Source organism: Dendrobates tinctorius, unplaced genomic scaffold (assembly GCF_039654945.1).
Source record: "Dendrobates tinctorius isolate UK_male_01 unplaced genomic scaffold, ASM3965494v1 ptg000046l, whole genome shotgun sequence".
Taxonomy (NCBI): Eukaryota; Metazoa; Chordata; class Amphibia; order Anura; family Dendrobatidae; genus Dendrobates; species Dendrobates tinctorius.
The window spans coordinates 8,153,933-8,167,460 of NW_027361714.1; the positions used below are offsets into that span (position 1 = coordinate 8,153,933).

The window sequence follows — 13,528 nt, forward strand, 5'->3', positions numbered from 1 at the left end:
TGTGGCGCCCCTGAGGGTTCAGTCGCCACAGAGGTACTGCACCTCCTCCTGAGGTGTGGTACCCCACCATCCAGGTAAGGTGGAGACTCCTGACCACGCTCCAACACCTGCACCCCACACCACAAAGTATTGTAGCAAAGGACCTTCGGCGGCTCCCTGCTTGGAGTGTAGCATAGCACCCCTTGGTGGCTCCCTGCTTGGAACACGAAACGTGCTGGGAGGTGGGTGGAGTTTAGTTCACATAAAGGAGCGGGAAGAGTTGAGTTCAGTCAGTCAGTCCAGTCACTTAGTCCTAGAGTGAGGATGTAGATGGACGGAGTGTGAGACAGAGAAGATCCCCGGGAGAGGGATGGATGAAGAAAGTGCTGCAGCAGGCCACAGTGATCTGGGTCTGCTGGCACAGGAAAGAGACAGAGAAAGGAAGCTTGATTCTCCATTGGAAAGAAGGATTAGCACGGAACGTGAGGAGAATAAGAGAACAAGCACCTGAGTTAGAGGAGAACCCTTTTCAAGTTCTAAGCGCAAGGCCGGGGTCCGGTCCCCGAGGTTGTACGGATACTAATGGTCCTGCAGCAGACGCCGGATGAATAGAAGTAGTGACCACTTTATTTCCACACAAGACTTGGGGGCACAACAGCAACATATTAGTGAGCCGGGACTTAGTAGCAAGGAGTCCCCGAAGCAGGCTACAGCTGTCTACCGTACAAGTAGAGTTCATAGGAACATTTGACAGGAGGCACTCCAGTGTAACTCAGTACTGAGAGTACTTCACTCAATGGCGCTATAAGAGGAGACGTTCAGAAAAGGCACATATGTTGGCGGAGTGTTGGAAAGGAGTACTTCATCTTGTCTTGAAGTTGGCTGACCTCCTGACCTGGAGGACACGGCACGGACGCGGGCACCTGTACCTGCAACAGACTGTGAGTAAAGCTTTGGAACTACTTGTCCTGGTGTCCTCCGCTTATTCCTGCGCCAACCTGCCCAGCACTGCTACATCCCTTGCGCCTGACACTACACCATCTACGTGTCACTTCACTTACACTGCCCTGGGACTACAGCCCTGCCTGTGGAGGGCTACAACATCACTGCTGCACCACACCATCTGTCCCAGAGGATCTGTCTGCAGCGTCAGCTTACATCTCTATTGCCGAACACCACAGGTGGCGTCAAGAATCACTTATAAACTTTCACCACCATAAGCACACTGAAACAACCCCTCTTTGAAATGGAGCCCCAGGGCCACGGACCAGGTCACCGCTGCCGTGACGACCCACAGTTGAGAAGATCAACCGGCCCGGTACCGAGTACCCCACGGCCCTGTTGAGTGAGGGCGCTCCAACTCCATGCAGTACACAGAGCCATTTTATATCTGGGAACCTTTGGGTCACTCCTTCCCACTCCTCCCGCAGGTCCCTCTCATGTTACCATGGAGACTGTATACAATTGAAAAATATAGCACTAATGTAGCTATATGTTTATGCTTAAAAAGGGCCGATTTCTGGCTGAAACGTTGCTTTATGATGCATTTTGGATGAATAAACAAAATTGAATAATCTCTCTGGTGCCTTGGACTCAATTTGTTTCTGAATTTGTTGGTAACTTGGTGGGACGTTGCACCAAGGAAGCTTGGAGCCTGTCGAGTGGTGCAAAGGGAACTACCATTATGGACACTGTAGGATCAACCCATCTATATGGTCTATATGGTCATGTCATAGGTGAATAAAATGATATATTAATATTTGCAATCTGATGTCTTATTCCAGAGATATTTACATTTTTCTTATATGTTAATAAGCCGGGGATAGATTTCCCCAAGAAACTGCCTCCAAATCTAAGTTTAAATAAAAGGAGGCTTTACTTGTGTGAGACGTGTAGTGACTGACAGTCTGCTCCTCTGTTCCACATCTATTGCCCCTTTTCGTTTAAAATAAGCTCTGAATTCAGATTCTCATGCAGATCAGTGTCCAGCCCATGGATCCTTACAGCTCATGTGGTAGGGGGCCGGGCTAGGGGGTGGACCACTGCTTACCAGACAAGGCAAAGATGAGACGGAGACAGCTTCCACTCGTAACAGTTCCGGATTTATTTGTCGTCCTCCTGACGACCACCAAACACGCACCGCAGCTTCTTTACACCACTGTATCGCCAGGCCCGAGTACCTATTCTTCAGCTCCAGTCACAGTAACGCACCTCGCGGATCTTTCACTGGGGGCTGTCCTAGACCAATCTACCCCCAGCGCTTCACCTGCCCGAGATCGTCTTCCAATCGGTACCTCCGGGGCCTCATCTGTCTTGCGGTACGTCGAGTCAGGGTCTCCCCCCTGGCTGCCTCTTCTCCTTGCCTTTCCTGCAGTCTGTCGGGTCAGGGCCACCCCCCTGACTGTCTCTCCTTTGTCCGTCCCCCTGGCCGAGCTCTTCTCACTTTCTCCGTCTTTTTCTGAGCTCCTCCCAGGACTAAAACTCTCCTGGAGCCCCGCCTTCTTTTATTTATCCCCTCTCTCACAGGGGAATTTCCCACCCGGGCTCCTATCTCCCCGCCCCACATGACTAAGCGGATTCCTAAGCCCTAAGCTGATGTTAAGTCCTGTATTACTCTCCCCTGCCATCTTGTGGTCATTTCACGGTACTGCACTCCCTTTTATGTCTTTCCCTGCTGTTACCTTTCTAACCTGTCAATCTCTGTCACTAGTGCACAAACCGTCCCCTCCTTCTACCAGTCACGTCTGTCCGTCAAGTCACCTTCCCCACACTCATTTACATATAAGAAATTGTGGATATCTTTGGACTAAACCATCGGATCAAGGTATCATTTTATTAAACTTCCTATGGCCTACATGCTCATATACACGGCTTAGGAGGGTTGTTCCTACTGACAGATTCCTTCTACTGTGGAGCATTTTTCACACTGGTGGCGCATTTATTGCATCACATTACACAATAAAACAGCATTTACATACTGTGTATTTGTGTAACGTTACTGTAACTTACCTGTTAGGTCATATCTAGCAATAACAACTTAAAAAGATGAGAGAGGCCTATAATTGACATCATAGGTAGGCCACAACTATGAGAGTCAAAATGAGAAAACAAATCCAGAAAATCACCTTGTCTGATTTGGCAAGATTTATTTTGCAAATTATGGTGGAAAACAAGTATTTGCTCACCTAAAAACATGCAAGATTTCTGGCACTAACAGACCTGTAACTTTTTCTTTAAGAGGCTCCTCTGTCCTCCTCCTTACCTGTAGTAACGGCACCTGTTTGAACTTGTTATCAGTATAAAAGACACCTGTCCACAACCTCAAACAGCCACACCCCAAACTCCACTATGCTGAAGACCAAAGAGCTGTCGAATGACACCAGAAACAAAACTGTAGCCCTGCACCATGCTGGGAAGACTGAATCTGCAATAGGCAAGCAGCTTGGTGTGATGAAATCAACTGTGGGAGCAATAATAAGAAAATAGAAGACATACAAGACCACTGATAATCTCTCTCGATCTGGGGCTCAACGCAAGATCTCACCCCGTGGGGTCAAAATGATCTCAAGAACGGTGAGCAAAAACCCCAGAACAACACGGGGGACTTAATGAATGACCTGCATAGAGCTGGGACTACCATAACAAAGGTTATCATCTGTAACCCACTACGCCGCCAGGGACTCTGATCCTGCAGTGCCAGACGTGTCCCCCTGCTTAAGCCAGTACATGGCCGGACCCATCTGAAGTTTGCTAGAGAGCATTTGGATTATCCAGAAGAGTATTGGGAGAATGTCATATGATCTGATGAAAGCAAAGTAGAACTGTTTGGTAGAAACAAAACTTGTCGTGTTTGGAGGAGACAGAATGCTGAGTTGCATCCAAAGAGCACCATACCTACTGTGAAGCATGGGGGTGATGACATCATGCTTTGGGGCTATTTCTCTGCAAAGGGACCAGGACGACTGATCAGTATACATGAAAGAATGAATGGGGCCACGTATCTTTAGATTTTGAGTGCAAACCTCCTTCCTTCAGCAAGGGCATTGAAGATGAAACTTCGATGGGTCTTTCAGTATGATAATGATCCCAAGGCCACTGCCCGGGCAACGAAGGAGTGATTTCATAAGAAGCAAATGAAGGTCCTGGAGTGGCCTAGCCAGTCTCCAGATTTCAACCCCATAGAAAACCTTTGGAGGGATTTGAAAGTCCGTATTGTCCAGTGACAGGCCCAAAACATCACTGTTCTAGAGGAGATCTGCATGAAGGAATGGGCCAACATACCACCAACACTGTGTGCCAACCTTGTGAAGACTTACAGAAAACGTTTGACCTCTGTCATAACCTACAATGAATATATAGCAAAATATTGAGATGAACTTTTGCTAATGACCAAATACTTATTTTCCACCATAATTTTAAAAATAAATCTTGCCAAATCATACAAGGTGATTTTAATGATTTGTTTTCTTATTTTGACTCTTAGTTGTGTTCTGTCTATGATGTCATCTTTTTAAGTGGGAGAACTTGCACGATTGGTGGCTGACTAAATACTTTTTTCCCCATTGTATATACCTTAAAAGCTAAAACGTATGCGTGCACTTAGCCAAAAGGGGGTTTTACACCCTTTTACCAATTTTGTGACGTTATAGCGATATCGCTAGCGATATCGCTATGTGTGATACTTACCTCCGACCGGCTCCCCTGCTGTCCATCGCTGATCACACGAGAATGTCTGGCTCCATTTCTCGTCGTCAGCTTCCTGCTGGGGCTTCCTGCTGTGACGACGAGCGACGCGTGGAGGCGGGTGGGAGGACGTCAGGATCGCTGTGTGTGAAAGGTGAGTATCGTGCGCTGCGTCGCTGCTGCATCGCTGTGAGGTCTGCCTGTGTGACAGCTCACTAGCGATCATTTAGCGATGCACCAGCGATCCTGACTGGGTCGGATCACTGGTCGTATTGCTGGTGCATCGCTAAATGTAAAAGGGCCTTTAGACTTAGGAGTGAAACAAAGACTCTGATCGGATCAGAATATCAGGCACAACTGCCGGGATTTCTTACCTGAGACAAACCTTCTTATAGGTGTATACGTAGGTCAGGTCAGAAATCTTGGCAGTCGTGTATGTCATTCTGACCCGAGCATGGACCCAATATCATGGACATGTTCAATCATCCTTAGCCATTTTGTGACTTTGATTCTCTTTCATAACTAGATCACAAGTTATTCATTGCTTACCTTAATCTAAAAATTGATGTGTGAGAGTCTGGGTGTAATGATTTTGTAAGAAACCACAATAAAACCACTACTCCGCCATCCTATTTAGCCTTCCCATGCATGTGTCCTGAACGTTAACCCAACACATTTCTGTCTTGTCACCCTGCTGCTAACTGAATGCCAATAACTAAACTGGACAACTTCTATAATGGGAAACCTACTATTTTTAATATACTCCCATACTTACTCTTAACTTGGGTTGTGAGGGAAAGGAAGATATTTTCCACTGATTTATTAAAACCTTTGGCTTTAGTGAGCTCCTGCAAAACAGAATGAACCCACAAGGGAATCTCAAATTTTCATTAAAATTTTCACGAATTCATGTTATCACATTTCGACCAACAATGCTCTAATATCTAATAAATGCATAAATACAATTGCAGGTCATATTACTGAAGGTATAATGAATACCATAGATCTTCCATCCTATATGGTTGTTTGTGGCTTTTGTTATGGCTTTTAAAATATATAATTCTTATGCAATTTCATGGTATCTTTAGATACACACGATTTTTGTATGTCTATTCGAAAAAAAAAAGTAGCTTGACTCTTAGTGGCTAAAAATACCAAAAATAAAGTACACGCCAAAAATGCAGCAAGGAATAATGAAGTTTGTTTTATGTATGTTGGACCTATAACCTTTTTATTTTCCCTCCTATGAAGCTGTGTGGAAGCTGTTTTTTGCATGAAGAGCTGTTGCTTTATTGGCACCATTCTTGGATGCATTTGTTTTTTTATGAGCGTTAGTCAGAAATCCTTGAACCGCAATCCCAACAGAGCTGATGTAATATGTTTAAACCTGCACAGCAGGGACTGTGGAGATTTAGAACGTGTGCCGACCGGGGGTGTTCCCAGAGCACACTCTGTACTCCAATGCAGTCCCCATTCCTTTCCCCGATGAGCGAAAAGACTGGAGTCCAGAGCCAGGAGTGCTTCACACAAAACGGTTTATTCTTTTCTAGAACACAGCAACCTTTCAGACAACTTCCATACACCTGCCTGCCTGGGTACCTGTTACACGCCTCCTCCTTCCCTCCTCCGCTTTCCCGGGGCGACGTTGTTTCAGCCTGTTCCACTGTGCCTGCCTTAGGCCACCGGCCACAGTGATCACTTACTCAGCCCGTCCACCCGCTGCCACACCTACTTCCCTTCAGTGTGCAGCTCTCCAACAATATGGTACCCCCAGGCTCTCCTTTCCTTCAGCTGTCTTCCAGGGGCTACCCCCTCTCTGAGCTCTCTCAGTCTGGGAAAGAAACCCCTTTTATCCTCTGAGTCTGGAAATCCCCTACTTGCTCCGCCCACCATGCAGACTGTTCTCAAACCTTCCCTGGTGTTAAGTCTCCCCTAGTGGCCGGATTCTGAACTCCACTGTTCCCATCTCCTGTTCTAACTATTTACAACTATTTACAACCAGATTAGTCCACGTCTTAGTCCACCCTCCTACATACCTCCTTCCTATGACCATTGTCGTCCCCAACAATCCAATACCTTTCCCTTCTGGTGTATCCCTTTTTACCATTCTACATTTGTCTTGTATGACAGGTTACCGAGCAAAGCCTGGAACAATCTAGCTCTATACAGGGTGCTGGGCAGAGCCTGGAGCACTTAAGCTCCGAGTAGCTGAAGGCTACCTGCAGGCGCTTGCGCCTTTGTGACAATTCCCATACTTCTACTGGGGTAGGACAACCCAGACAAACATAGGGCTCAAAGGGAGGTCTCCCCCTCTTTTCTTTCATAGGGTACTACACCTTTACAGACCGACAATCCGTATATTTCAACTTAGGGGTGGAACAACCGAGGCTTCCACGGAGCCTACCAGGCCTGTTTCCCCTTCTCCTGTTCGGGATATTTCCCTTCCCACCCAGGACACAATATGTGTACTGAACTGTTTCTAACACCAGTTTACAAATTATCAGAGACATATATTCAATTTTTTCAACATCTTTAACATTGTTATCTTTAACATTTTTTCACATTAGGGCTCCACCTTCCTTTGCGGGGAGCAGAGCGTATGTCCACGCCTCTGGAGCCAGGGTTTTCTTACCCCGAGGAGACGCGGAACACTCCCCATGCTGTGCAGCCATGCACAGTAGTCCCGCAATTTGGACGATTCAACGGTGCTCTAGACTGTTGCTGACCGACTTTTACCACTGGCCAAAGGGAACTCCGCCACAGTGGAGCCAGGGCCACGGGTGTCCTCCGTGCCCGATACGCGAGAGTCCACCTCCCTCCTGAGAGGTCCGTGTTCCTCCGGGTACCCAATGACCGCCACGGCATAATAGCCACAAGGGCAATACACTTTATAGAAGTACACCCAATCCCCCATCTGCAGGACCCTTCCGTGTTTGATGGAGGCTGCATTGAGATAGACCTTGTGGCCAGTCTCTGTCTCTTTGATGAACCCATAGCCCTGCTCAGCCTTGGTATAGACGAGCTGTCCGTTGCTCCAGGGAACAGACATAGCAGCCTCCCCTTCTCATGACGTGCCCAGACCTCCCGCTCCTTGGTCTTCTTCTGCGCTATGATATCGGAGATCCAGATGGATGCCCCAGCATAGGCCGCGGACCTGCTATGGGCCGGGGACGTTGCCGGAGGGAGGCTGAGGTTCGGGGGAGTGGACCTTGGGCCCGGTTCCCCCATGGGGCAGTGATACGGGGCCTGCCTGTGGTGTCACCAGCTGGGGCAGGGAAGCACTCACCTTCCCTGGAGCAACGGCTTCTTTCAAGCTGATCCGCAGCTCCCGCAGGAGCTGGTGCATCTGAGCGACCGGGGTCTCTGAGGTATCGCCGGCCTCCACCTGCTGGATGATCTCCACAGTCCCGTCGCTGCTTCTGGTCCCGCCGTCTGGGGTGCGCTGTGGTTCTTCATCCTGCCGTCCGGCAGGAACAGCCTCCAGGCACGTTGGTTCCCCGGGAAGCGTGAGCGGAAGTTCCTCCAGTCGCTGCTCCAGCATGGCAGCGGGAGGAAGAGGTCAGTCAAATTACCTGAACCTGGGAGCCGCTGCCAGAGTACCGGGCACTTAACCAAGTGGAAGAATCCCGGAGCAGGCCAGAGCCTCCGACCGCCGGATCTGCGGAGCTGGAGTCGGAAGAAAAGATGGAGGCATGCTCAAAGGAGAAAGGTAAGTCAAGGGGAGAAGAACTGTAGAAGGTCCATATTGCCTGTAAAAGGGACCAGGGGGAGAAGTGCTCACTGACTGTATGCTTAGTGGACTCAACCTGGGAACTATACCTGGTCATCCTGTGTTACACTTGGCGTAGTGGGGGCAGGATGGACCCCCGCAGCCTAAAAGCTTGTGATCTCGAAGTGATCAGTATGGAGATGGCAGCTGACCGGGACTGTGAAACCGAAATGTGTAATGTGTTGCCCGAACTAGAAGAGATAGATCTGTCAGCTGATAGTGATCCCGAAGATTGTTATTGTGAGTTTGGACTTTATATGCTGTTGCTTGCTGTAGTGGTGCCACAGGTGACTGTTGGCGCAAAAAGTGAAAATGACGCCGAAGAGATGAAAATGGCGGCTATTGGCATGAAAAGTGAAGATGGCGCCATCTTTCGTGGGTGTCAGATGGGACGCCAGAAGAAATTAGGCCACACTTTGATGCAGCAGATGCCCGCCCAGAATGGGTGAGGCCGAAGGAAGAGTTGCCGTCCTTGCAACTGAATTTAAAGGGACAGGTGGAAGTGACCCCTCCCACGAAAGGGTGGAACCTGGAAAAGATGGACTGCTTGTCAAGAGATGAGGCGCCCTTACCGGCTGACATGGAAAGAAACAGCATGTCTTACCTTGGCTGCATCAGTCACCAGGATTGGAGATGCTTCAAGACCCGCACAGAGGCAGGCGTACGGTTCGAGGCCTGGTGGTCTGAAGAATGGGAGGACCAGCCCCCGTTCTGGCGAGAGCAAAGGCCACCTGTGGAGGATGATGAGGGCCTGATGATGTGTCGACAGGAGCCTGTGGGAGTCCGGAAGGTGCTGGAAGCGGCTCTGCAGAGCATGATGTCGGCCGCAATCAACGAGGACTACCGATGGCTGTGCCGGTGAGTGAGAAATCCCTGCCCCGCCATCCCGCTGCCCTGTCCACAGCTCTCTTGCCTCCCGTGGCACTGCCATTGTCACCGGAGATATTCCATCCATCTGCCCCTTCAGCGTCATCAGAGGCGCCCTGACTGCAGACTCCACCATCACCTGCAGCAGTGATGGCCCCTGCGCTTCCTCGGGCTGCCCCGTTCCAGCTGGTAGAGAAGTTGAGAGGCCCCGTGCACCTGCTGCTGTGGAGAATCCATGGATCCAGGAAGTCATCCGGTAAAAGAGGCGGCAGGAGCGTCAGATCGTCCGGGAACTACAGTGCCCTGACGGATGGACCGCAGCAGGCCGGATGACCCGTGGCCTCATCCGGTATTTGAACAGGAAGCAAGATTACGGCTCTGTGCAGGAGTTAGAGACCGGAGCCAAGGTCTATATAAATGCTGGCTCCCTCATGTTTCGTGGTCCCCTCTGAGAGGGGGATTACATCTCCTTCATCAAGGAAGAAAGACTTCGGGGCCTTTTGCGGTGGCCATAAACCTGGCCTCAGGTTGGGAGACAAGCCCACCGCAGGGGGCCCACATGGTGAGCAACCAATTGCCACGGCTACAGATACTGTTGCTAAGCAAGAGAGAGTGGCGCCTCGGAGCAGTGAGGCGGCGACAGATGTGTCAGAATCAGAGGCTCAAGGAGCCACAGGACCACAACTAGAGGGAGACTCCTCCTCCTCCAGTGGTTCCACATCAAATGTCTATGTGGTTGTTTAGGGTCCCCATGTGGCCCATTATGGAACCCAGCGGTCGTATACAGATTAAGCGGCCTTTTTGAAACTCATCATTGGTGCCTGGTGCACCCTATGGAGCTATACTAAGGGACTGATCCGCGTCCCCAAAAGGATAATTGACCTTATATGATGGCCCAGGATGATGCCATTTGTAGTGGCCACCTGTTGACGGCCACTATTGTTGTGTTTTCCCCTCCTCCCAGTCTTGCTTTGTACCTGTTGGTGCCTCCCTTACTGGATCACGGGACCTAGACCCCATGGGTTTTAATGATGGTGGACTCCAGAAGTGGCTGTTGGACTGCCTGCTCCTGAACTTTGTCCCCAATCTTTCACTGGACTGGCCCCATGTTAAAACACAGCCCGCTACTGTCATGCATGTAGTATGTATGTAGTATGTATGTAGCATGCATGTAGTATATATGTAGTATGTATGTAGTATATATGTAGTATGTATGTTGCATGTAGTATTTATGTAGTATGAATGTAGCATGTATGTAGTATATATGTAGTATGTATGTAGTATTTATGTAGTATGAATGTAGCATGTATGTAGTATGTAGTATGAATGTAGCATGTATGTAGTATGCATGTTGTATGTATGTAGCATGTATGTAGCATGTAATTTTTTTTTTTTTTTTTTTACATTCAACACATTAGCCGGATGATGGGACTACTACTGTCCCATCATTGGCTAATGTGTCAATCACTGTCATGGTAGCAGGCATCGCCTGATGGGACTTGTAGTCCCATCGGACGATGCCTGCACAGCCCCCCGGAGCCTGCACAGACCACCGGCAGGCCGGCACAGCCCCCCGGAGCCTGCACAGACCACCGGCAGGCCGGCACAGCCCCCCGGCAGGCCGGCACAGCCCACCGGAGCCTGCACAGGCCACCGGCAGGCCGGCACAGACCACCGGAGCCTGCACAGACCCCCTGGCAGGCCGGCACAGCCCCCCGAAAGGCCCGTACAGACCCCAGAGAGGCTGTACAAGGCAAAAACAGGGTTTTTCTTATTCCGATACCGGAAGTCCCATAGACTTGAATGGGACTTCCGGTATCGGAATCGGCGATACCGATACTTTTTTTAAAGATCGGCCGATCCATTCCGATCCGATACTTTGAAGTATCGGACGGTATCGCTCAACTCTAGTCATTACAAACACAGTGATCTATTTTACGTGTTTATTTCTGTTAATGTTGATGATTATAGCTTACAGCCAATGAAAACCCAAAAGTCATTATCTCAGTAAATTAGAATACTTTATAACACCAGCTTGAAAAATTATTTTAAAATCAGAAATGTATGTTCAGTAAATGTGCTCAATACTTGGTTAGGGCTCCTGTTGCATCAATTACTGCATCAATGCGGTGTGGCATGGAGACGATCAGCCTGTGGCACTGCTGAGGTGTTAGGGAAGCCCAGGTTGCTTTGATAACAGCCTCCAGCTCATCTGCATTGTTGGGTTTGGGGTCTCTCATCTTCCTGTTTACAATACCCCATAGATTCTCTATGGGGTTAAGGTCAGGCAAGTTTGCTGGCCAATGAAGGTATTGGTATTTTTGGCAGTGTGGACAGGTGCCAAGTTCTGCTGGAGAATGAAATTTCCTTCTCAAAAAGCTTGTCGGCAGTGGGAAGCATGAAGTGCTCTAAAATTTACTGGTAGACAGCTGCGCTGACTTTGGTCTTGATAAAACACAGTGGAGATACACCAGCAGATGACATACAGTGGGTACGGAAGGTATTCAGACCCCTTTACATTTTTCACTCTTTGTTTCATTGCAACCATTTTGGAAATTCAAAAAAGTTAATTTTTTTCTTATTAATGTACACTCTGCTCCCCATCTTGTCTGAAAAAAATGGAAATGTAGAAATTTTTGCAAAATTATTAACCCCTTTACCCCCAAGGATGGTGTGCACGTTAATGACCTGGCCAATTTTTACAATTCTGACCACTGTCTCTTTATGAGGTAATAACTCTGGAACGCTTCCATGGATCCCAGTGATTCTGACAATGTTTTCTAGTGACATATTGTTCTTCATGTTAGTGGTAAAATTTAATTCATATAAATTGCGTTTTTTGTGAAAAAAAAGTAAATTTGGAAAAAATTTTAAAATTTTCTCAATTTTCCAATTTTGAATTTTTATGCCCTTAAATCACAGAGATATGGCACACAAAAAACTTAATAAGTAACATTTCCCACATGTTTACTTTACATCAGCACAATTTTGGAACCAACATTTTTTTTGTTAGGAAGTTATAAGGGTTAAAATTTGACCAGCGATTTCTCATTTTAACAACACCATTTTTTTTTAAGGACCACATCACATTTGAAGTCACTTTGAGGGGTCTATATGATAGAAAATACCCAAAAGTGACACCATTCTAAAAACTGCACCCCTGACGGTACTCAAAACTGCATTCAAGAAGTTCATTAACCCTTCAGGTGCCTCACACAAATTTTTTGAATGTTTAAACAAAATGAACATTTGACTTTTTTTTCACAAAAAAGTCACTTCAGGTTAAATTTTTTTTTATTTTACCAAGGGTAACAGGAGAAAGTGGACTGCAAAAGTTATTGTGCAATTTGTCCTGAGTATGCTGATACCTGATATGTGGGGGGGAACCACTGTTTGGGCACATGGCAGAACTTGAAAGGGAAGGAGCGCCATTTGAGTTTTTCAACTCAAAATTGGCTGTAATTGAGATCGTACGCCATGTCACGTTTGGAGAGCTCCTGATGTGCCTAGACAGTGGAAACCCCCCACAAGTGACCCAATTTTGGAAACTCGAACCCCCAAGGAACTTATCTAGATGTGTGGTGAGAACTTTGAACCCCCATGGGCTTCACATAAGCTTATGACGTACAGCCGTAAAATTAAAAAATCATATTTTTTTCCACAAAAATGATCTTTTCACCCCAATTGTTATTTTCCCAAGGGAAACAGACCCCAAAAGATTTTGTGCAATTTGTCCTGAGTACGCTGATACCCCAAATGTGGGGGTAAACCACTGTTTGGGCGCATTGCAGAGCTCGGAAGTGAAGTAGCACCGTTTGACACAAAATTGGCTGGAATTGAGATCGGGCGCCATGTCGCATTGGGAGAGCCCATGATGGGCCTGAACAGTGGAAAACCCCCACAAGTGACCCCATTTTGGAAACTAGACCCGCCCAAGGAACTTATCTAGATGTGTGGTGAGCACTTTGAAACCCCAAGTGCTTCATAGAAGTTTATAATGCCTGGGCATGAAAATAAAGAAATCAGATTTTTTTCCACAAACATGATCTTTTGGTCCCCATTTTTTTATTTCACAAGGGTAACAGGAGAAATTAGACTTCAAAAATTGTTGTCCAATTTGTCCTGAGTACGTTGATACCCCATATGTGGGAGAAAACTACTGTATGGGCACATGTCGGGGCTCAGAAGGGAAGTAGTGATGTTTTGGAATGCAGACTTTGACGGAATGGT

The 13,528-nt window shown here is 47.6% G+C and overlaps 1 protein-coding gene across 1 annotated transcript in view; it reads right to left on the bottom strand.

Annotated features, from left to right (window-relative positions):
* SYTL3 (synaptotagmin like 3) overlaps positions 1-13,528 on the bottom strand; it is a 185,505-nt gene that overhangs the window by 103,371 nt on the left and 68,606 nt on the right. Inside the window, exon 6 of the mRNA XM_073575690.1 lies at positions 5,438-5,510. Coding sequence (XP_073431791.1) covers positions 5,438-5,510 — 73 coding nt within the window. The remainder of the gene's footprint in view (positions 1-5,437; positions 5,511-13,528) is intronic.